The 21,972-nt window shown below is 49.2% G+C and overlaps 2 protein-coding genes across 3 annotated transcripts in view; one reads left to right on the forward strand and one right to left on the reverse strand.

The window, feature by feature from the left end:
- The window catches only part of SYN2 (synapsin II), a 170,065-nt gene that overhangs the window by 19,406 nt on the left and 128,687 nt on the right, over positions 1–21,972 (reverse strand). Inside the window, exons 5-10 of the mRNA XM_081247224.1 lie at positions 17,906–17,995; positions 8,006–8,068; positions 7,251–7,393; positions 2,994–3,068; positions 2,478–2,580; positions 1,167–1,316 (exon numbers count right to left, since the gene is read on the reverse strand). Of these exons, the coding sequence (XP_081103350.1) occupies positions 1,167–1,316; positions 2,478–2,580; positions 2,994–3,068; positions 7,251–7,393; positions 8,006–8,068; positions 17,906–17,995 (624 nt within the window). The remainder of the gene's footprint in view (positions 1–1,166; positions 1,317–2,477; positions 2,581–2,993; positions 3,069–7,250; positions 7,394–8,005; positions 8,069–17,905; positions 17,996–21,972) is intronic.
- On the forward strand, positions 10,049–20,462 carry TIMP4 (TIMP metallopeptidase inhibitor 4). Of its 2 annotated transcripts, none has more exons than XM_081247229.1 (5): positions 10,049–10,346; positions 11,532–11,629; positions 12,042–12,156; positions 14,747–14,871; positions 15,516–20,462. In XM_081247229.1, the coding sequence occupies exons 1-5, from the start codon at positions 10,208–10,210 to the stop codon at positions 15,711–15,713; spliced, it is 675 nt and encodes a 224-aa protein (XP_081103355.1). In that variant the 5' UTR covers positions 10,049–10,207; the 3' UTR covers positions 15,714–20,462. The 2 variants fall into 2 exon arrangements, with proteins under 2 accessions (XP_081103355.1, XP_081103356.1); XM_081247230.1 differs by having other exon boundaries at positions 10,146–10,346; positions 15,535–16,075.

A 21,972-nucleotide genomic window follows, 5' to 3' on the forward strand; every position in this document is an offset into this window, starting at 1 on the left:
ACCCACACCCAGAGGCTGCTTACGTAACAACACAGGTAGCCTTTCCTGAGCATTTACCATGTGCTATGCCATGTGTTAGGTTCTTCACTTCATCTGATCCTTGTAACAGCCCTAGAAAATAAGGGCTGTTTTTAGATCTCTCCTGAGCCACAGATACGGTCCTCGTTCAAGGTCACAAAGCTAGTAAATGGAAGGTCCAGGATTCAAATTTGGATAGTTTCTGCTTCAAAACCCATATTCTGAATCACTATTCTATTCCACCTCCCTAACTGAAGTAGGATCTCGAAAGCAAGATTGCTGAGAGATTTTCATTATAAGGGATAAAACCTGAGCCCTGGAAAGGGTAGTAACTTCCCCCCAGAGTCACACAGCTGTTTAGGGGAAGAGCTAGTCTAGGACTCAGTTCTTGGATTCATTGTCCCAAGTTCTTACTACTCTATTATACGGTGGAGAGAAGAGTTTGGCGATATTTTTGAAAAATGAGCTACCTCCTACATGACTGTCTTTAGCCCACTCCAGTGCCACAGGGCCTGAGGTTTCACAAACACCTCATTGTGGATTTCCCACTAGACCTGCAGCTGGAATACTGTCACTGTGAATGTGACTGCCCGGAGTCACACACCACAGTCAACTGGAGAAAGCAGCCTTGTCTCCCTCAGGAAGGAAAGCAGAACTCGAATATGAGTTTTACCTTGTCACTCTCACTCAGAAGGAGGGACCTGACTCTCCCCTCTCTCCAGACCAAGAGATTTGTCAGAATCACCCTTCTTTCTCTACAAATGCGGCAGACCTCTCAGGCAGTGAACAAGTAATGAGAGATCTGATCCAGCCCTTCCTCAGATACCTCCCAGTTTAAAAGTCCCAGGGGAAACAGGTTCTAGTTCCCTGGAGTCTTCAAGTTCAGAGGGAAGGGAGCCAGTACTCCATCTCTGGACAGTTCTATAGCTGATCCTGCAGCTTGCTAATGAGAAGGTTTCTATAAGGGGTGGTAGAAGATAATCAGGTGTCCAAAGGGGAGGGAAGGGAAAGAGAGGGAGAAGGAAAAGACTACACAGAGCCCATGCAGGCCTATAGGTGTGTGACCTCTGCTCCATCCTAGAGCCACCAGTCCAGAGCAGTGGGCTTGGCAATGGTTCTTGGCTCTCCTCTGTCTCTTCCCTGCTTACCTGTGGCTGCTGAGTGGTTAAGGGTCTCTGAGGAGACAGGATAGGGGTCCTGGACAGCAGCTGGTTCATCTTGCTGATGACCAGTTCGGTGATGAGCTGTCTGTCCTCCACTTGGTGTTCCCCAATCAGCGGCATACTACAGTCCATGACCTGGTGGAGGAAGTGGCCCAGATTAGGAAAGGGCCTGGAAACATCCAAGGCCTGGTACAGTCGTTCAGAATGAGCAGGACTTAAGCCAGCAGAGAGAGGTTGGGGTGAAGTTGGTGCTTTTGTCTTCGGCTGGAAGCATGTTCCTTTGCATATATTGGCCTTTATCCCCTTCTCCTGCAAGCCTTTGCCTTGGGCCTCCCCCAGACTTCACCCATGCCAAGGCTCAGTGAGACTTCAGTCTGGTGGCTGAAGGTAGTGGGGAGAAAGAGAGAGCTAGGAGAGAGGATACCTTCCCTTTTCACCACCAATCCAATTTTTCCTGTACCTCAAGGTCCAGATCAATGTTCCTCCTTTAGGGAGTGTCTGCTTGCCCAGGATCATAGACTCTGTAGTCCAACTCTCTCATTCACGGATAAGAAAACTGAGACCCACCGAGAGGTGGAAGGTATGACCATCCAGAAGTTACATGCCTAGCAGACCATGGAGTAGATGACGAAGCCCACTTTGGGCTCCTGAAATGAATCCTCTGCAAATACCACCAATTCTTGGCAAGGAGCCTCTCCTGCTCCTGGGAAGACTGGACGGGAATGTGTGTGAAAGACCATATGGCCACTGACTCTCCCTTTAATACAGGAAAAGAGTCAGCAAAATTGTACCAGAGGCTCAGGCTGAGTCAAGTGTCTCAAGGCTCAGAGAAGGGCTAAGAAGAATCTCCTGCACCCAGGAGACCTGAGTTCTAGTCCAGGCTGAGACACCGATTCACTATGTAGCCTTAGGCACATGTTCATGGCATTAGGCCTCAGATGTCTCACTGGCAAAATAAGCAGACTGGACCAAATGATTCCCAAGACCAGCTTCCTGAGACCAAGAATGGCAAAACCACTAAAGTCTTCCCAGAGGAGTGGCAGGCTAGGACCTAGGAACCCAAGTCTGGCATCTCTTACCAATGGTGTGGGTCAGCCTAGCTGGTTAGAAATAATATCTCCCACTGGCAGGTGTGTTTTTGCTATGCATACCCCCTGTCATCTGGAAACCTTCCCAGGGCTCAGAAGACTCTAACATAAATGCAGTCTGTGCTGCCCATGTAAGTCTCAAGCCAAAAGCCTGGCCTCCAGCCTGGGGGATTGTCTCTTAATGAGATACTGTGTGGGCCAGACTCACCTCAAAAATGTAGTCTTTCCCATCTTTGCCATGTACAGCTTTGACAGCACAGATGTCCAGGCCACCAAACATCTCAGAGCAGGTGTCCACCCACAGCTTGTACCTGGAGGGGAGGGGAAGGTGTCCCAAGGCTGGGGCATTAGTCCCATGCTCTCCTTGCTGTCTCTACCTCTCCCAGCCCCCACCCCATCCCTCCCGCCCTCCACCCCCATCAAATACACTGCCTTGTCTACAGGGCCCTCCTGCTTTGCTTTCCAGATCCTACCTGCCTTCCCAAGCTCAGGACAGGTCTCACCTACTCCAGGTGGCCTTGCTTGGCCATGCCAGCCCACAGTAACTCCTCCTTTCCTGGACCTTCTATGGCATGTCTGGTCTTTATCTCCACAATTCAGCACATAACCCATTCCTGCCTGATCTTGTTAACTGGGTGCTTGGGCCTTTGTGTTCCATCTGTCTGGCCCTGGGCAGGGCTCATTTCTTACACCTCCTCATCTAGGGCCGCCTCCCCTTACTTACCTGTCTGACATGGCGATCTGCTCCAGCATTGCAGAGCCAGTGTTTGTCTTCCAGTTCCCTGAGATCGACGTCCTCCTACAACAAGGTCCCGCCAGGACAGGACAGACAGTGAGCCGGGCCAGCAAGAGGAGGGCTCACCACCACTTTTCCCACCTGCTTCTCCCGCAGAGAGCCGGGGGCCTGTCTGCTGAGCCTAGAGCCAGGCTGCCTCCACCAACCCCGGCCTGCAATGCCCTCCTCCTTTCTACAAGAGTCCCACCCAGACTGCTCTGGCTCCACGGAGCCTTCCCTGATCCTTTCAACCAGATGAGCACTTGCTCTCTTTAGAACACCTAGAGGACTTTGCCTGCACCTCACTTAAAATCCTGCGTCTACTTTTTACTTTAGTTATTTGAGCTAAGTCTTCTGTCCACAAGTCCATTAATCACTTGAGGGTATATATTTTGTCTTGTATTCCCAGCAGCCTACCCACTTGGTATCTCGGCTGAGTTGGTGTATACAAACTGAATTCTATTGATCCTGGAAATACCCTCAGGGTTCCTGTGAATAGCTCCCCATGGCTTCCTTACTAGCTCACTTATCCATTCAGTAGTTACTTTTGAGGGCCTACAGTATCAGCAACATGGCTCTGGACAAATCAGTTAACCTCTTCAGGCTTGAGCTGCCTCATCCATCACGTGGAGCTGATGGAATCGAGTCCCCAACCCCTTCCCTTCCGTGCCCTCTGCACCCTCCCTCCAAGAGCATGTGTTAGAGGCAACTAGTCTTGGACGAAATAGGAGGCAGGTGACCTGGTTTCTGGTTCTGCATTTGCTCTTGACTGGCTGGATGACCTTGGGTGAATCACTTCACCTCTCTGCGCCTCCCTTATCCCTATGTAAACACAGGGTTGTCATGAGGACCAACGGATACAGTTCTAAATAAACTGTAAAATACCAAAAATATGGTTTTTAAATTATTAGTCTTCACTCAGACATAGTCAAGAGGAAGGGGATGGCCTAGGGGACAGAAAAGCCCTGCTCAACTGCTGACAGAGCCCTTCACCTGCTGTCACTCACTATGACTGAAGACTGGATGATGTGCTTCTCTGCTCAGCAGTTCTCAGGAGTGTTCTCGCAGAGATCTGATTTCAGACACTGAGAAACCGAGACACACGCCTGGTACTTCAGAGCCCTGAGCCAGCCCAGTGAGCCGACCGATATGGCAGTAACAGCTCCTCACATCTGTATAGCACTGACTACCTTCCAAGGTTCTTCCTTCTCAAATCCCTTGCCAGAGCCTCACTGCAACTGCCCTGTTGTGAGTAGGCTGCGATTCCTGCCCCCACTTTACAGACAAGGAGATGAAGACGCAGAAAGGTTAGATGACTTGTCCAGCATTGTATATCTAGTCAAAGTAGACACAAGATAAAGACTCAGCACTCTTGGTTCCTTCATTGTGCTGCGCTTTTACCTACACCCCACTACCTAGTTCAGAAAAGACAAACAACTGACAGCTGAGTGGCTTGCAAAATATGAACAGAAACACAAAGACAGATCATAGTAAAAATAATGCTGTCTTCCTAACACTGGTGGTTCACAGGTGTGCTCCTGTGGTGAGGCTGGACTCCTCAAGGACAGGGGCAGAGAGTCCCTCACTTCCATGTCCCCAGCACAAGGCCACGGTACATAATAGGGTCTCAGAAACTTTAAGTAATAATAATGTCCCTTATACTTTACACTTTTCTCTAACAACAGGATGCAGGGCACAGATCCATGCAGGCTACCTGGGGCACATGGGAGCAGAAGGGAAACTGAGAACCCATTTAGGGAGACGCGCAGGTCATCCGACCTCCACAGAGGGACCCACATTACTGCCTACTGACAGCAGAGCAGGAGCGGCGCATTCTTTCCACCGACCGTGGCTGCCTCTAGGTCTCTAGGGTGAGGGCTGGGGGAGGAGGGAAGAATCTCAAACCTTATCTTGACTATTGCCAAGTCAGTTCTTTCTTCTGAGAGCAAGAGAATGGCCAAAAGTTTGGGGAAGAGGAGCTGAGAGGGCCTAAACATTCCCCCAAATAACTGACGGTCCCTTGCAAATAAAAAAGTAAGTAAATGGTCATCATCAAAAAATCTACAAACAATAAATGCTGGAGAGGGTGTGGAGAAAAGGGAACCCTCTTGCATTGTTGGTGGGAATGTAAATTGATACAGCCACTATGGAGAATAGTATGGAGGTTCTTTAAAAAACTAAAAATAGAACTACCAGATGACCCAGCAACCACACTACTAGGCATATACCCTGAGAAAACCATAATTCAAAAAGAGTCATGTACCACAATGTTCACTGCAGCTCTATTTACAATAGCCAGGACATGGAAGCAACCTAAATGTCCATGGACAGATGAATGGATAAAGAAGATGTGGCACATATATACAATGGAACATGTACTCAGTCATAAAAAGAAACGAAATTGAGTTATTTGTAGTGAGGTGGATGGACCTACAGTCTGTCATGCAGAGTGAAGTAAGTCAGAAAGAGAAAAACAAATACTGTATGCTAACACATATATATGAAATCTAAAAAAAAAAAAGGTTCTGAAGAACCTAGGGGCAGGACAGGAATAAAGACGCAGACATAGAGAATGGACTTGAGGATATGGGGAGGGGGAAGGGTAAGCTGGGACGAAGTGAGAGAGTGTCATGGACATATATACACTACCAAATGTAAAACAGATAGCTAGTGGGAAGCAGCCGCATAGCACAGGGAGATCAGCTCTGTGCTTTGTGACCACCTAGAGGGGTGGGATAGGGAGGGTGGGAGGGAGACGCAAGAGGAGGAGGATATGGGGAAGTGTATGCATATGACTGATTCACTTTGCTGTGCAACAGAAACTAACACAGTATTGTGAAGCAATTATACTCCAATAAAGATTTACTAAAAAAAAAAATTATAAACTTAAAAATAGTAGGAATTGGGTGAATAAAGGTAAAAAAGATTCTGTGCTTCAGTTCTTCACAAGGGCTCTTCCCTGCATACTTATTGGGGGCCTACTACACGCCTGCTACTGTACAAGGAAGCAGGGCCACAGAGATGACTCCGGTTCTGCCTAGAGAGCTCAGAGGAGCGTGGTACAAATACCCAACGTGTGAAAAGCGCTCAGCTAGAGGTGTGCAAAGGGTTACAAGAAGGGAGTGCAGGGAAGGGACTCCTAACTTACTCCAGGGGTGGGGAGTATACGCACTAAAAGGAAAGATGAGGGAAGAAAAATGAAAATAGATGGTGAGAGAGGGATGCTGCTCAACCCTGACATCTGCTCAAGTCCTGAGTGGCAAAGATCAAATTCATATATTGTAATGTTCTCTCTTTGTAAAGAAAAACACTACCTTAACATTTTTTACAGTGTGAAGTTAATATTTCCAAAATTGGACTTGTAAGCCATTTGCATTCTTATGTATTTTATGGAAGATCAGGTAGTCTTGAAATCTTTTCTTTTTCTAAATTGTACTGGAGGAAACGTTTACCTTTCCATTCTGGCAAATGGACAGTTACATGGAGAAGTCATCTATTCTCATAACCACTAGGCTGTTAATGTTCTTTAGTGTTTGCAGGGCTATATCGTTACGTCAGGAGTTTCTTAACTTTTTCTGTGCTCTGGCCGCCTAGTGAAGCCTATGGATTCCTTTCAATGTGTAAAATATGTAAGACGTGTGAATGTAAAATAAACCACACAGGACAACAAAGGAACTCAATTATTTAAAAGAATTTACCAAAAGAGTTATCAAAAAAAATAAACAAATCTCACATCAGTAAAAAATATGTTTCTTCGTAAATAACAAATGTATTTACAGGTGTGAATGCAGTGGCAAGTCTAACTACCATGATTCTTAAATAGTGATAAAAGTAACTGGTATTCAGAGATATCTGTCACAGGTATATGTGTACAAAAACCTCTGTGATGACCATTAGTGACAAATCACGTGTGCTGCTGCTGATACTCTAGTCTGCTCATAACTGAGGAGAATGTCAGATTCCACTTAGAGGCTAAATGAAAATAAGTACTCATTTTATTTCTCTCTTAGTTCAGGAACCCTATCCTCTGCCTTGAAAGGAAGCCAGGCTAAGACTCCCTTGACTTGAATGGCGCCCGCTCTCTGTTCTCTGCCTTGTGGGCCAGAGGAGGCTAAACTGAGAGGTGGCTACTACCTGGTGGCCGAGAGTCTCCCCAGAGCTGAGGAGACAGCGAAAAGCATCTGTGGGGACCCCACCCCCACTCACATGTAAGCCTTGTAGTTGTTGCCTATCTTCTGGACCCGGATGTCATACTTGGCGTCAATGAAAGGCTCTGCTGTGGCGTAGGTCTGGGTGAGGGCCACCACGCTGGCAATGTCCTGGAAATCGTAGTGGTTTTCCACTCTGACCTAATGTTGGAGGAAGGCAGAGAGGGAGAAAGGGACACACACACACACATTGAGAGTCACAAGAGCCCTGAGCCCCCAAACCCATCAAGATGTTTCCATCCAGATGCAGACCTGAGAGCCACATCTCCCTAGGAAGTCCCTACTCTTTTTTTTTTTGCAGTACACGGGCCTCTCACTGTTGTGGCCTCTCCCGTTGCGGAGCACAGGCTCCGGACGCGCAGGCTCAGCGACCATGGCTCACGGGCCCAGCCACTCTGCGGCATGTGAGATCCTCCCAGACCGGGGCATGAACCCGTGTCCCCTGCATCGGCAGGCAGACTCTCAACCACTGCGCCACCAGGGAAGCCCCGGAAGTCCCTACTCTTGAGCTTCCCTTCCCAGGGCTCAGGAGTCACATTTGTTGCAAAGAACACAGGGACCAGTCAGGTGGCCTGCACTCTGCTTGCTGCAAGAGGACCGTTTGCGTAACACTCGTGGCTTCAGAGGGGCCAAATGGTCTTCTCCTTGAAAAGAAGTCATCAGCAACAGAGGCAGAAGAACAGTCCACAACCAGGCTCTCTGAAAAGTGCCCTTCTTGGCCTCAACCCCAGAGCACAGCAGCCCCAGCCTTACCTTGCCCATGCCCGAGTGAGCATGGCCGATCTTCACCACCACAGGGAATGTGGGCAGAGTCAGCTGAAAGCAGAGGAGAAAGGAATGAATTGGTCAGAGCGTACGTGTGGAATCTTACAAATATTTTTCTGGGAACACCCTTGGAAGGGCTCTTTAAAGAACTAGTGCAACCTACTTGCCTCACAAATTAAAAAACTGAGGCCCATAGGGTGACAGTGACTTGCTTAAGGTCACAGCATATTAGTAGCAGAACCATAAGGACCCTGCTCTCCGACTTGGTACTCTCTACATCTTTAAAACTTATCGCTTCATCCTTCATGTGTCCAGCTTTCCTGTACTGAACCTGGCTTTTCTCCCCTCTTTCACACTCTCTTCCTTGCTCACCAACACCCCAAACTCACCACCAAACACAGCTTACTTAGTATGCGGAGGCCCATTTCTGCCCAGCTTGGGGTTTGGAAGAGAGCTGACATAAGAATTCAACACGTTTATCACTCAAAAGAGATCCTTAAGAGAGTAAACATTACCTTGAGCTAGCCGTATTTTAACAGAGGAACTATGAAAACTTAAAAGAAGAAGAACTACCCCCCAAAGGCAGGATTTCAAGCTGTTACAAAATGGCGATGGAAGAAATAACATGGTGGAGGGGGAAAAGTGCTGGACTAGACGTCAGGAGACTTGCATCCCAGTCTCTCTGCAAGTCCCTTTACCTCCCTGGGCCTCAGCCTCCACATGTGCCAAGTGAAGAGACTGGACTGGATGCTTTCGAGATCCCGTGCAATAACACATCAGACTCTATCTTGGTCGGGTGTTGCATGAAGAACCAACCTGGACACCAAATCTCATCCTTCTCAGTCAGGCCTCAGCTCTCTTTCAGTTTCCTTTTCAAACATCACCACCACAGCAAGATGAAAACATGTCTTTCAAAGGAAATAATGTTGACTCTGAGAAAAGTCAGATTCCCATGGGAATCCTGAATGGGACCAGATACTGGGAGTACCGGACCTGAGGATTTCAGTATTCCTGGCTGAGGCCAGTTGAGACTGGGGTAAAATCATGTAGTTCAATCCTAATTTACGGAGAAGGAAGTGAGGCTCAGAGAGGCAGAGGTTGCCAAGCTACCTAGTGACGGAATCAGTACCCAGCCTGCTACCTCCTGGTGGAACACTGTGTGGAAACACCCTATGACAGTAATCCCATGGGTTTCTTTCTGTTTGGAGGCTCGGAGCACTATGCCCTGTGTCAAACAGTGGACAGGCCTCCAGTCCGTGGCCCCAAGTGCCTTGCTTCTTTGTTTTCTAAGCTGCCCCACCCTCTATAACAAGATGTAGTCTCTCAGCTGAGTAGGGGCCTGAGATAGGAACCAGGGTGGCCTAGGGTCTGGAGAGAGCTTTGAGAACCCAGGTTTGCCCTAAGTGATGGGCTACCCTGTGCTTTGAGCCCCCAGCAAGAGCACTGTCCTCAGACATCTGCAGAGTCTGAGCTCTGGGCACGGGAAAGGGTTTCTAAAGCAGTGGCTGCTTTCTCGGACATCTCTCCCCACCCCCCAGCCGACAGAGCCAAGACACACACACACCCCAACTTTCTCTGTCCTATTCCATTACTGTTTGCTGTTGCTTTGGAGCCTCGTAAATAGGGCATTGAAAACACTTCCTGCAGCTGAAAGAAGCCCTGAGTAGCTTGTCTCATTCCCAGCGTGCAGCTCAGCAAGAGATCCGTCCTTCTCTGTCACTGTCTCTTTTGCCTGTTGTAATTCCGTCTGCCTTTCTCTGACTCCGCCTGTCTCTTTCTGTTTGTGCCTCTCTACACTCTTGTCCTTTCTGCCTGAATCACAGTCGCTTGGTCTCTGTTTCCCGGTGCATTTGTCTTTGTTGCCCTGTCTTTCGGTCCTTACACCATCCCCTTTCCCACCCCTTCCTCTACTTCCAGAAGGCTCAGGCAAGGAAATAGAGGCTAGAGACTCTCCTGGCTTCCCTCTTCATCTTGCTGAGCCTGCCACTGAGCCCGCCGGCCAGGAGGGCCGCTGGTCCCGCAGCCGCGGGTGGCCTACAGCCAAAGGAGGGAGGAGCCCATCGGGGCGGGACTGGCCCTAGGTCCACCTCATAAAGCCAGGGGCGAGGGGCGCGACGAGTTCTGGAGAAGCCCTGGAGGGGCTGCTTGGTCCGACAGTCCCCAGAGGCTGAGTCAGGGCGCTGCCGTGACATGCCGCGGAGCCCCCGGACCGCGCCGAGCTGGGCGCTGCTGCTGCGGTTGCTGGCGCTGCTTCGGCCGCCGGGGCTGGGCGAGGCGTGCAGCTGCGCCCCCGCGCACCCCCAGCAGCACGTCTGCCACTCGGCGCTAGGTGAGTCCGGGGGAGCCCTCGAGGTCCACGGCAGGGGGTGGCTGTGTGGGGTCGAGGCAGGGCCCAGCGGCAGACCTGGAGTCTGGAGGGAAGGGGAGGAGTTCCAATCCCGCACCAGTTGCCTCCTGCTGGGGCCCCGTGGGTCGGGCAGGGCCGGCGCCACAGCCACCTTGCAAGCGGCGCGACCCGCAGACTTGCGAGGGAACAGACTGCATAAAGGGCCTCCGCAGCGACCCCCTCTCCCCTGCCTACTGCAGTTACGGGGGTGGGGCGGGGGGGTGTTGTCACTGAACAACAAGTCTCCGGAACTCTCCCGTGATTATTCTGATCTACTGGATGGGGGAAGGGAAAGCCGGGGGCCGGGGGTTGCGCTTTCATTATAAACATCCTTGGGTGTCCAAGCCTATAACTGAGGTTGTCACCACGCCCTCACTTCAACACACACCTTTTGCCCTTTCTCTCCCTCTGCCTGGAATGCCCTTCCTTGAAACCCTTAAATTCCTGGCAAACTCCTGTGCATCCTTCAAGATCTTACTCAGGTGTCTCCTCTTCTCTGAAGGCTTCCTGACTCCTTGGTGCTACTACAGCACCGCTGTGCTCCTACCATGCTGTGCTGTTGGTCTCTCTAAGGGTGTTCTCCACCGCACCAGAGTTCTGCAGGGTGCGGACCCTGTCTTAATCATGTTTGTGGGTCTAGTATCTAGCGTTAGGCCAGGCACAGAGGAGGAACTCATAAACAGGTTTTGATTAATACCCAAGTGGCAAGAGATGAACTACCTCTGTGCAGGGTCAGGACATTTATCAATTCATAAACATTTACCAAGCTCGGTCAGTCTCTCTCTGAGGCCTTGGGCTACAGCAGTGGATGGCCACACACCAACTGCCCTCAGGGGGCTCCTGCTTCCTCCTCTACCTGCTGCACCTCCACCCCACTGCACCCTGGCTGTGGAGAACCAGACTCCCCAAACCAGCTGCTAAAGTGCAGGACCCAACAGGCCCGAGGGTTTTGGAACTTCCAGCAAGTGCAGAGGAGTTTCCCTCACATGCAGCATTCTCCCCATAACCCACCAAGACCTAAACCCAGAATTCCCCTGCGCAATTCTCCAGGGGCGCCACGTCATCCAGATCCCGGATGGACTGCTCCCACGTGTTGCTGAAAGTTCCCTCTTTTCTCTTCCTATGCAGCAATCCGGGCCAAAATCTCCAGTGAGAAGGTAGTTCCTGCCAGTGCAAACCCTGCTGACACTCAAAAAATGATCCGGTATGAAATCAAACAGATAAAGGTACATGGGGACAGGCCAGGGCAACTACCCCCTTGGGCTGTTAGGAGGAGTGGGGTCTGGGATCTGGGAGCGGTGGGGCTGATAGGTGAGGCGGCCTGGCTCAGCGGTGTTGGGGTACAGATGCTCAAGTGCAGGGGATGACATGTAGGCAACAGGCCCACTGGAGCCAAGGCACAGTGCAGGACAGGCCCTCAGAGCTTGTGCATAGGGCTGCTAGAGGCACCTCCCTTCTCACTGGAATCAACCGAGGTTTAGATTGTTTTAGAGAGGAAAGACCCAGTTGGGCCATCCGTGTGCAACAAATCCTGAACTAGACTTTCGCTTAATTTTTTTAGATTAAGAAAAAGTTTTTCCTGTTAAGATATAAACTACATTCACTGACCCAGTACTGCTCTTTTGTAAATGCTTTCAGATGTTCAAAGGGTTTGAGAAAGTCAACAATATTCAGTATATCTATACACCTTTTGATTCTTCCCTCTGTGGGGTGAAACTAGAAGCTAACAGCCAGAAGCAGTATCTCCTGACTGGTAAGTTAAAGATCAGCAAGCGGCCCTAAGTGTCTCTGCCCTAAGGAAGGCAGTCAAGGAGGAGCCCGGGCTGACCCTGGGTAGTGAGCTGAGCCAGGTGGCATTTTCTTGGGCATAAAACAGAGCTGTGTTACGAAGAGGCAGCCTAGGTCGGGGGGAGCCTTGGTAACGTCCCTTTCAGAGCAGGAGTCCTCACTGCCACTGGCTTGCTAGTTCACAGGTTGCTCTCCCAGCCTAGGGTAACTGGATCCATTTCCAAACAGCTTTAATTGGCGTAAGATTTTTGGTATCTTGAGCCAGATTCTGCCATTCTGAAACTCTCCCTTATGGGTTCAGCTCTGCCCTCTATTCTACAGTGACCCTTCAGAGGGCTGAGGACAATAGGTACATGCACTGTAGCTGCAGGTCTACTGGCTGTGGTTCCCAGACCCCTTCCTGCACTGGCCACCTTCAATGGGATATAGCCTGTCCTTGTCCCTCCCCAGCACAGGACCCTGAACTGGACACCACACTGCAGGGGAGGTCTTAGTTACACAGAGTAAAGGAGGATCGTGCATTTTGCAAACTCCCCCTGCAATACACACGTAACAGTCACTGTAGCCTACAACTGTATTCACTTTAGACAGCCAGGCCAGGTCACACTCTTGGCTCGTGGCTGACTCACATCCGAGGCCCTATTCTGAGGGTGCAGTAAAGCACAGGCCCTAATAGGAGGCTTGACTCTAACGTGATTCTGTCTCCACAACCTTGGGCCCAGGCAGATCCCTCATACTGAACTGGCTGGGACAGAACAGTTAAAGAACCTCACAAGAGTATAATCCATAAGTGAATGAATGCAATACTGAATTATTTTGCAGTTCAGGGAAAGGTATTTGTGCGGTTGTAAACAGTTAGGGAAGCTTCATTGTGTAAGAGGGATCTGAATCGGCCCTAAAAGATGAAAAATATTTAGAAACAAGGCCAGGAAAAGAAAAACATAGCAGCTGGGAAGGACAGGAGGAGAAATTCCACTATCTGTCCATCCCCTTAGCAATGAATGACCACCTACTCACTGCCTGGCCTGGGGCAGGAGAGTGGAGACTCAGTAACAAGTCGCAGTCCTCAAAGAGCTCACAGTTCAAACTTCTGAGAAGTCATAGGCATTGGAGGCCACACTGGTAGGGGCCCCCAGCTCTGAGCATGTGCTGATCGGGGCGCCTCTGGATGGGAGAGGCAGAGGCAGGGCATGCTCCTGAGCCCTCCAGGTCCCAGGACTAGCCAACGAGGCCACCTCCTTCCTGAGCACCTGCCCTCTGCCTGCCTAGCCCTCTCCTAGGTACGGTGGTGCATCAGGGGAAGCAGGAAACGTGCTGGCTGCCCTCACAGAGGTCAAGTCTAAACGAAGGTGGGGTTAGGTGACGAAGCACAGGCGTACTGAAAAGTCATCAGTGGCGCCTGCAGAAGGCACAAGCTCTTCTGCCTAATACTGAATGCACTCTGTGACCAGACCCTGCTGACCTCTCCAGCCTTGCCTCCTGCCACTTGTCAGTGACCGTTCCCAGCCCCTCGCTTCCCCTAGAGCTGAATGAAACTACTTGTGGTTGCAGTAGGTATACTGCTGGGCTACACCCCTCTGTCCCAACATCCAGAAGTTCTTCCCCACTTGTCTGGCAGGTGAACTCCTACGCATCCCTTCAAGGCCCAACGCAAGCATCATCTGCTCTTAGACACCTTCTTGCCCCCAGCCCTTCCACAGACAGAGATAATTTTTCTTTCCTTTGTTCTTATACTGCATCTTGTATATAATCACACAACAGTGTCATTTTTGCCTACTTATCTGTCTTCCTTACTAGTTTTTAAGCTCCTTGGGGGCAGAGATCCTGTCATATTTATTTCTGTATTCCTGGTACCAGGTCATAGTAGTTGCTCAGGCAGTAAATGACTGAGCAACTAAAGTTCTAAGAGAGGTGTGGGCGTGGGCTAGCATGGTCAGGGATGGCTTTGTGGACGAGATAGTACTAAAAAGGGTCTTTGGAGATAGGAAAGAGTTTGATAAGTAAAGAAAGGGAAGGGGAAAGACTTAACCAAGATAGGTATCACTGGGGCAGGAGACTGGCCTGTGTAGATATTGGGAAGGGTTGGAAAGGGTTGAAAAGGAAGAAAGACCTACTATCTGTTGAACATCTTCTGTGGGCCCACAACTGTGCTGGGAATTTCACAGACATTCTCTCATTTAATCCTGCCAATAACCTCATTATTCTCATCTTTCAGCTGAGAAGTTACGTGACTTTCTTAAGGTCACACACTAGTAAATGATAGAAAAGAAGGGGGTTCCACCAAGATTCTGACTTAAAGCCCACACCCCTCTGTCTACACCATGCTAGCGCAAAGGCCTTCACCCCACAATTCTCCCTCATACAAACATCATCTGGTAACAGCTTTGATATAAAGACAATAGAGGTATTTCTGGTTCCTTCATTGAGCCCCATGCCACCACTGCCAACAAAAGATATTGAAGAGGCTGTGATCTGGGGCTCCTTCAAGAATCCGGGCTCCTGGAGCTCCAGGAGCAGATTCCTCATGCTGGGCTCTCCTCCACCTCCCCTTGAAGGTCAGATCCTCAGTGATGGGAAAGTCTTCATCCATCTGTGCAACTACATCGAGCCCTGGGAGAACCTGTCCTTTTTGCAGAGAGAAAGTCTGAATCACCACTACCATCTGAACTGTGGCTGCCAAGTAAGGAAGGTCTTTTGGGGGTGGGGGAAGGGTCTTGAGCCATGCAGCCTCACCTTTCATGTATTCCTTCCTTCATGCATGCATGATCTATTCACCTGCTGTACTATACTTGAGATCTGCGATGGACCAGGCATCGTATGAAGCTGGGGATGGGAAAGTGAGATGGCCCATAGTCCCTGATCTCAGAGCACTTACATTTTAGCTGGGAAGGCAGCCATCATATTAGGCAGACTGGGATAACACACTACCATTTAAAGAGAGTCTACTCTTTTTGCCAGGACCTGTAATGGTTAATTTATTTAAAATAGTTAATTTAGTCTTTAAAACAAATTTTTGAAGACTTAAGATTTCCATCTTAAGGCGAAGAAATTAATGCTGTGGGAAGTGAAGTGACTTGCTTAAGGTCAGTGGTAGAGTAAGGACCTTCAGGTCTTTCTGACTCCAGAGATGCCATTAGGGAGGCAATACTATATATGCAGAGCACAGGGGGAAGGAGAACTAAGGGAGAAATTTGGAGACTAGGAAAGGCTTCATAAGGGAGGGGGCGTTTGAGTTAGGCTGTAGGAGAACATGTAGGAGTCTGAAAGGCAATAATGGAAAAAGGACACCCTACTCACTTTGATGTTGTGTGGCTATGGCTCTAGATCACCACCTGCTATACGGTGCCCTGTACCATCTCGGCTCCCAACGAGTGCCTCTGGACAGACTGGCTATTGGAACAGAAGCTCTATGGGTACCAGGCCCGGCACTATGTCTGCATGAAGCATGTGGATGGCACCTGCAGCTGGTACCAGGGACGCCTGCCCCTCAGGAAGGAGTTTGTTGATATCATCCAGCCCTAGGAGGGACCACCACATACCTTCAAGAATCCTGAAAAACAAGTCATTTTCCTTCCCTCAGAGCTCTGGCTGTCACCACCTGCCTCATCGCTGCCAGACAATGGGAAGTAACAAGTGGATAGTCTGGCCAGCATTAGGGCAGGGATGGGGCATATTACAGCTTGTGTCCAAGACCCCAGTCCAGAACCTGTCAAGGGCTAGGGAAAGTAGCATGACTTTTCTCTCCTGTCCTCAGCCCTTCATCCCTGCCTCCCCAACCCTTTTAGCTGAGCTGGTATTTGTTATTGATTCTGGCTTAGTTTCTTTTCCAAAGCTAGGACTATTCCTTTTTCTCCCCAGATAAATGTGCTTTCTTTTTGTCTTAACTGATCTGACAGGGGCGAGACAGTGACTATTATACATATGAGATGGTGTGGCGGCCTTGTGATGTACAAGACCAGAAGGTGGGTTGACAGCATCATAAACAGGCTGATTTGGAGAAATGAAAAGAACAACATCCTTTGGCTGTGTATCCTCTAATCCTCCTGCCTCGACTCATTCTGATCCTCTGATACACTTTCATCTGTTTGGGGGAGTGACTTGGGGGACACGGAATCATCCAATGTGAAGCCTACAATGGCCTAACCTCCCTCCATGTGCTGTAATCCCCTCTATACCATTCCTGGCAGAGGGCCTGGCCCAATTAGCAAGATAAGAACAGACTTGGGTATTGTCTCTCTAGGTTAACTCTACTTAATGCCCTCAACTGATGTCCAAAAGGCTTCTCCTCTGTCTCTTTTAGAAAGTCCTTCTCTACTAGATTACTAATGTTTTCATTCCTACTTCAAAACTTTTTTTTAAGCTAAAAAAAGCCTTTCTCTTATAGAGTTGAAATTCCCACTTAGCTTTTGACACCTCAGAGAGATCTTAGGGGTCCTCTCTTGAAGGCAAATATCAGGATAGAGGACGGGTGAAAAGTAACACAAGGGCCCTTGGGGCAAAAGGATGGTAGATGAGGAATACACTTTGCATGTGTTGCAGTTTTTTTCCAGTGGTCAGCCTGCTAGATGCTACAGCAGGAAAAAGCCAGCTTTGAGAGTCCCTTCAGTCTTCAGCTCAGTCCCCTCTTGGACTCCCTGAAATCGCCAAGCACAGACCCCTAGGGTTCCTCAGCCTCTACAGGGCTTCCTGACTTGTCCTAAAAGGGAAAGCCCTGATGAGGGTCTGAAGGATCTATTAAACACGAGGGCTTAAGGTTCCAGGGCCTCTCCTGGGGAAGCTCTGACAAAAATGAAGGAGGCAGTTCCTTTCGAGGCCCAGGGTTGTTATTCATCTTCCGTGCGTGGCTTGCTGATAAGCTGGGCCACGCACAAAATGCCAGGAGCAGGCTTCTCATTCACAGAAATGGTGCAAATGGAGATTCCTTCTGGAGGTCTCTGTCCCAGAGTACCAGACTTGGAAAGCTATGGCAGAGAGAGTCTCCATTGGTGGGTTAAGGAGGACCACCAACTGACCAAGCAGGCCTGAGGCAGAGTACATGGGGCCAGAGAAGAAGAAGGGGGTCAAACCCCAGGTCACCACGAGGGAAAAACATTAGTAATAGCCTCTGTACCAACCATCCGTCCCATTTTTCTGCTCCTTCTGCCATCCTAGGATGGCCTCAGAGAAGGCACAGTGCAACCCTAGTCTTATCGAAATTTTGAGGAAGCCAAGGGAATGGAAGGGCCTGATGAATAACAACAGGAAGAACACCTTCCTTCTGAAGAGCACTTCACACTCTTCACAGACTATTACTTAAAGAATCTCACTTAAATTATGCAAGTACCATATTAAATGTCCTGGCCAGGAATAATTATGCCCACTTGCCTTTCGCACTGGGAAACTGACATGCAGTGAGGGAATGCAACCGTCCCTGACTTGTGGGGCTGGGCTTGGACCCGAAGCAGCTGGATCTTCTGATTGTTGCTTCATGGATTTGTTGCTCGATAAAATGCCCTTGTTTCTGCTCTTTCCTATGCTGTCTCCAGGTTTTGGAGACAAGGGGCTGTCAGCTAAAACCCAGCCACCCTGGCTTCACAAAGCAGGTCTGCAGTTCAACCTCAACAGAGTCTCTGGGGTTGGGAGGCTGAGGCCCTCTTCAGAGCCCCATAATCACCACGTGGCTAAGCTCAGAGTGTGAACAGCAGAGAGACTGAAGCCCGCACTCAGTCACCTACCATTTCTTTGTGGTTGGGGTAGTATGTCTGCTCAATGAGTGGGAACTTTTCTCCTCCCAGTGTCTTGTAGACGGCCACCAGCTGGGCAAACTGCAGAAGAGAAGCAAAGGTTTCGGTTTACCTAAACAGCTCTGGAATAGACAAAGTGTCAATCCAACAAATATTTGTTTGTCAATCAAACAATGATTTATTGAGTATTTGCTCACTGAGGGCTTTGTGCAAAGCGCTCTGAGGATATAAAAGAGGTGTCCCATTCCTATTCTCCAGGAACGTATGCTTTAGTTGGGGAAGGGAGAGAGTGAGCTAACATTCATTCAGTGCCTACTCAATTTTAATGATATTTCATTTAATCCTCATATCAAATTGATGAACTAGGTTCTTTATCATCTTCATTTTACATATGAAACTCAGGGAGGGTAGGAAACTTGCCTAAAATCATGGAGCTGCAAAGAGCTTGTAAAGCTGGGGTTGAAATTTGGGTCTCTAACTCTAAACACCTTCATCTCTAGAGATGGCAAGTGATGAAGCTGGATAGGTAACATGGGGCCCAGTCATGGAAGTTCAAATGCCAAGCAAAGGAATGGTAGCTTTTTCCTGTAGGGAGAATGGAGTCATGGAATGCAGGAAAGACAGACCCAGTCTTCTAGGACTTACTACTCATCTACGAACTGATATCACTGGACCTTCACCTATGAGAAGCCAGAACAGCTCCATGGGGAAGAGATGAAGTACACAGACTTAAGTGTCAGGGTTTGCCTTTGGCAAACATGTAGCACCCCTTGGTGCCCCCTGCCCCCCACACTTTATAAGTGAAGAAACTGAGGCCCAGAGAGGTCACTTGCCCAAGGTCACACAGCAGTTGAGCCAGATTCATAGCCAGGCTCCTTTATTCCTAACCCATAACTCTCCCTACTCATAGCAGCCTTTCAGGCTCTAAAGAGATCACGCTCTTCCCACAGGAAGCTTTCCAGTTCCGCCCACTCACACACAAGCTCCCCACATCCACCCCAGTGTGCTGGCAGCAGGGGTAATCCAGCTTCTTCTCTCTAGTGCTACTGGGTTCACGCTCTAAGCCACTGATATCTGGAACTGCTAGTAGGAAAAGTTGCCAGATCAAATCTACCTTCTATTTATTAGAGAAAGGAAAGCTAGAACATTTTTCAAAAGCTCGGGTCCCGTTTTTGATCAGGGATGTTAGCGCATGAGTCAGTTCGGGGAGACGATAAAAGCCAGAACTGGGTGGTTAGAAAACTACAGTCTTCTGATTCTTCTTGTTCTGCTTGAACTTGCTAGGTGTCCTTAGGCAAATGATTTCTCCTCTCCAGGCCTCCTTTTCTTCATATATAAAAAGAGAGAACTGCATTTGATCAGTTCCTCAAACTTTTTACCACAAAAGAACATCTTTTTATTACATTTCCTCCCAAACTCCATGATCAAACTGTTGTTTAAGTGATCATCTGCTGTGGTCCTTTTGTGAGTAGAGATAGAATCTGTTATTCTTGAAATGCTGAAAAACATTGGAATTTCTGGGTCACTTCCCTAGTGACACGCAGTTGGTGACTCTAGATCTCTAAGGCCTCCTCCAGGGCTGCAAGTACGATTGATGGACTCTCAAGGCCCAAAGATTTTATTATTGGAAGAAACTTGAGAGAGTCTCTAGGCCAGACATCTCATTTTACAAATGAGGAGACTGAGGCTACAGAAGCAAAGGAAAGCGCAGGCTCTCACATCATGCCTGGACTTGGGGCTGCACTGGGACAGTGCCCAGGTCTCCTCCTGCCCAGTGCATTCTCCATTGTACCCTGCTGTCCTCGCCATTCTCTGGTTCTTCAACCTTCTCTGACTGTCAAGACCACCCCTCAGACCTTTCCTGCCTTCTCTGATTCTCTCCACCACCTCATCTGACCTTTAAGTCCTGCCTGCCCAGCTCAGCCTGGCTGGACTCCTGCTCTGTGTCTGGATACCTGCCTGAGCTCCCAAGGCTCTCCAGCCTCCCCGGAGAGCTGACACCAGCCTTGCCTCACAACCTCTGTCCTGCTGCAGCCCTCGCCCTGGCGTGGCACCAAGGCATGTGGGGCCCTATCTTCCCAGCATGTGGGATTGTTAAACAGACACCACACCGATGCCAAGAAGGCCCACGGCAGGTTCTCAGAGTCCCGGCACAGCCAAGACTAAAATGGCAGCCAGTTCCCAGGCACTAGCTGGGCCTCTGGGAGCTCATGCTACCCTCCTCCACCTCCTGCAGTCCCCTCTGCTCAAAGTACTGGGCTTGGCATCTAACCCCTGCCTCCTTGGAAACTTAGATTCAGTCACAAGCACACAGTCACCAATTAAACAAAAGGAATATCTGATAAGGGTTATTTCCACCATGCCTAGACAAAAGAATGGATTTGGGAGGTGGGGGGTGGTATTGGCAATGAATAGCAAGATAACCGTTCAATATAACCACTTATCCCGTGTATCAGGAAAGACTTCTTGGATAAAATGGGATTTCAAGATCAGTCTGAATTTAATATGTTATCCTTATCCCTCCTGGAAATAAAATGCTTTAATTCAACTCATGTGCATCTGTCTCTAAAAAACACCCAGAGTGACAGGATTTTCAGATAAATCTGCAGCAATATGGGATGGTGGCATTCTTGCACTCTCTGGAATGCTACTTTCATTGGTAGGTCTACTTCTGCTTCCAAAATCCCAGTGTGCCTGCCCTGACCAATGTATGAGATAGTGGATATGCTCAGAGACACTGTGATAGAGACAAGGTAGAGCCTTTCCCAGTCCAGCTGAGGCCTCTCCTCACACCAAGAGCAGCCACAATAAAGAAATTTAGAAAATACGCACCAAAGTCACCATCTCAGAGGGACCCTCCCCTCACAGTCACCAAATCTGTTCATTCCCGTTAACAGACAGAGAACGATATATAAAATGCCATCAGTGTGGCAGCTGCTTAGTGAAAACGAAGGGAGAACTTGGTGTCTTGCCAGGGAGCCCCGCTGTTCTCATGCGATGCCAACGGCAATGTGCTGGATTGTGAACGGGTGAGAATGTGAACCCTCACCAGATCCCAAATCCCAGGAGGGGCAAAGCCCCAGGCACAGGCTTTCTGATCTGCCCCTCCCTGGCCTCTGGCACAGTTTTGGAACATAAAGCAGGGAATTAGTTTCTTTCAGATCCCCAGTACCAGGGGACCGTAACGCCAGGCTGGCAAGCTGGTGGAAGGTACTATGATTATTCCTAGTTTACAGACAAAGAAACCAGAGCACAGAGAGGTTTAGTCAGAAGGCTGATTAGTGAGGGCACCCAGAAAAAAGCTGATAATAGCAGAATCGCCCTGTGTGGCTATGAGGGAGCCAAATTCTAACAGGTATTGCAGGGGTGAGGGCGGAAAGGGCTAGGACATGAGTGCAGTAGGAAAGGTCACGTGACTAAGGAGAAACCTGGTGAAGGCCTCATATGTGCTCTTCTGTGATTAGCAACTCATTCAAGTCACACAATTCCTGTAGCCTGTTTCTGCACAACTTTAGGACTCCAGATCCTCAGGCCAGACAGAGGGAAAGGCTGAACAAGTGGCAACTACAGCAGCTCCCAGATCTTTCTACTCCGTGCTCATTGGTCTTTCTCTCACACTGTCAGGTCTCCCTGGCTTCCAATGGAACAGGAAAACTGAGTTCAGGTGTGTAAGTAGAGGTGATGGATCCATTTAGTTAAAAAACACCCCTGCCAGCTCCTTGAGTCTGGGAGCTTGGGGTCTGGGAACTTCACAATCAGCCACCAGTGCCATGACCCTTGGCAAGCCAGTATGTGAGACCTGAAATGATTTTTGAAAAACAAGAAGAGGAGGCTGTGATTACGGGCAGGTGTTTCCTTCCAAGAGGACCAGCCTGGAGCAGCAAAGTTATAGGAACTGGATCCCCCAGCTCTCAGAGGGGAGGCCAGAGAAGCCCAGGACCATCACAGGCCACTTTGCCTCCTAGCGTCACTCTTCTCTCTGCTCAAACGTTTCTACTGCCTCCAAGACTTCCAGACTAGCCAAGGAGGAGAACGCTGGACCAGCTTCTTCCTCACAT

This window comes from Mesoplodon bidens, assembly GCF_964165515.1.
Source record: "Mesoplodon bidens genome assembly, chromosome: 10".
Taxonomy (NCBI): domain Eukaryota; kingdom Metazoa; phylum Chordata; class Mammalia; order Artiodactyla; family Ziphiidae; genus Mesoplodon; species Mesoplodon bidens.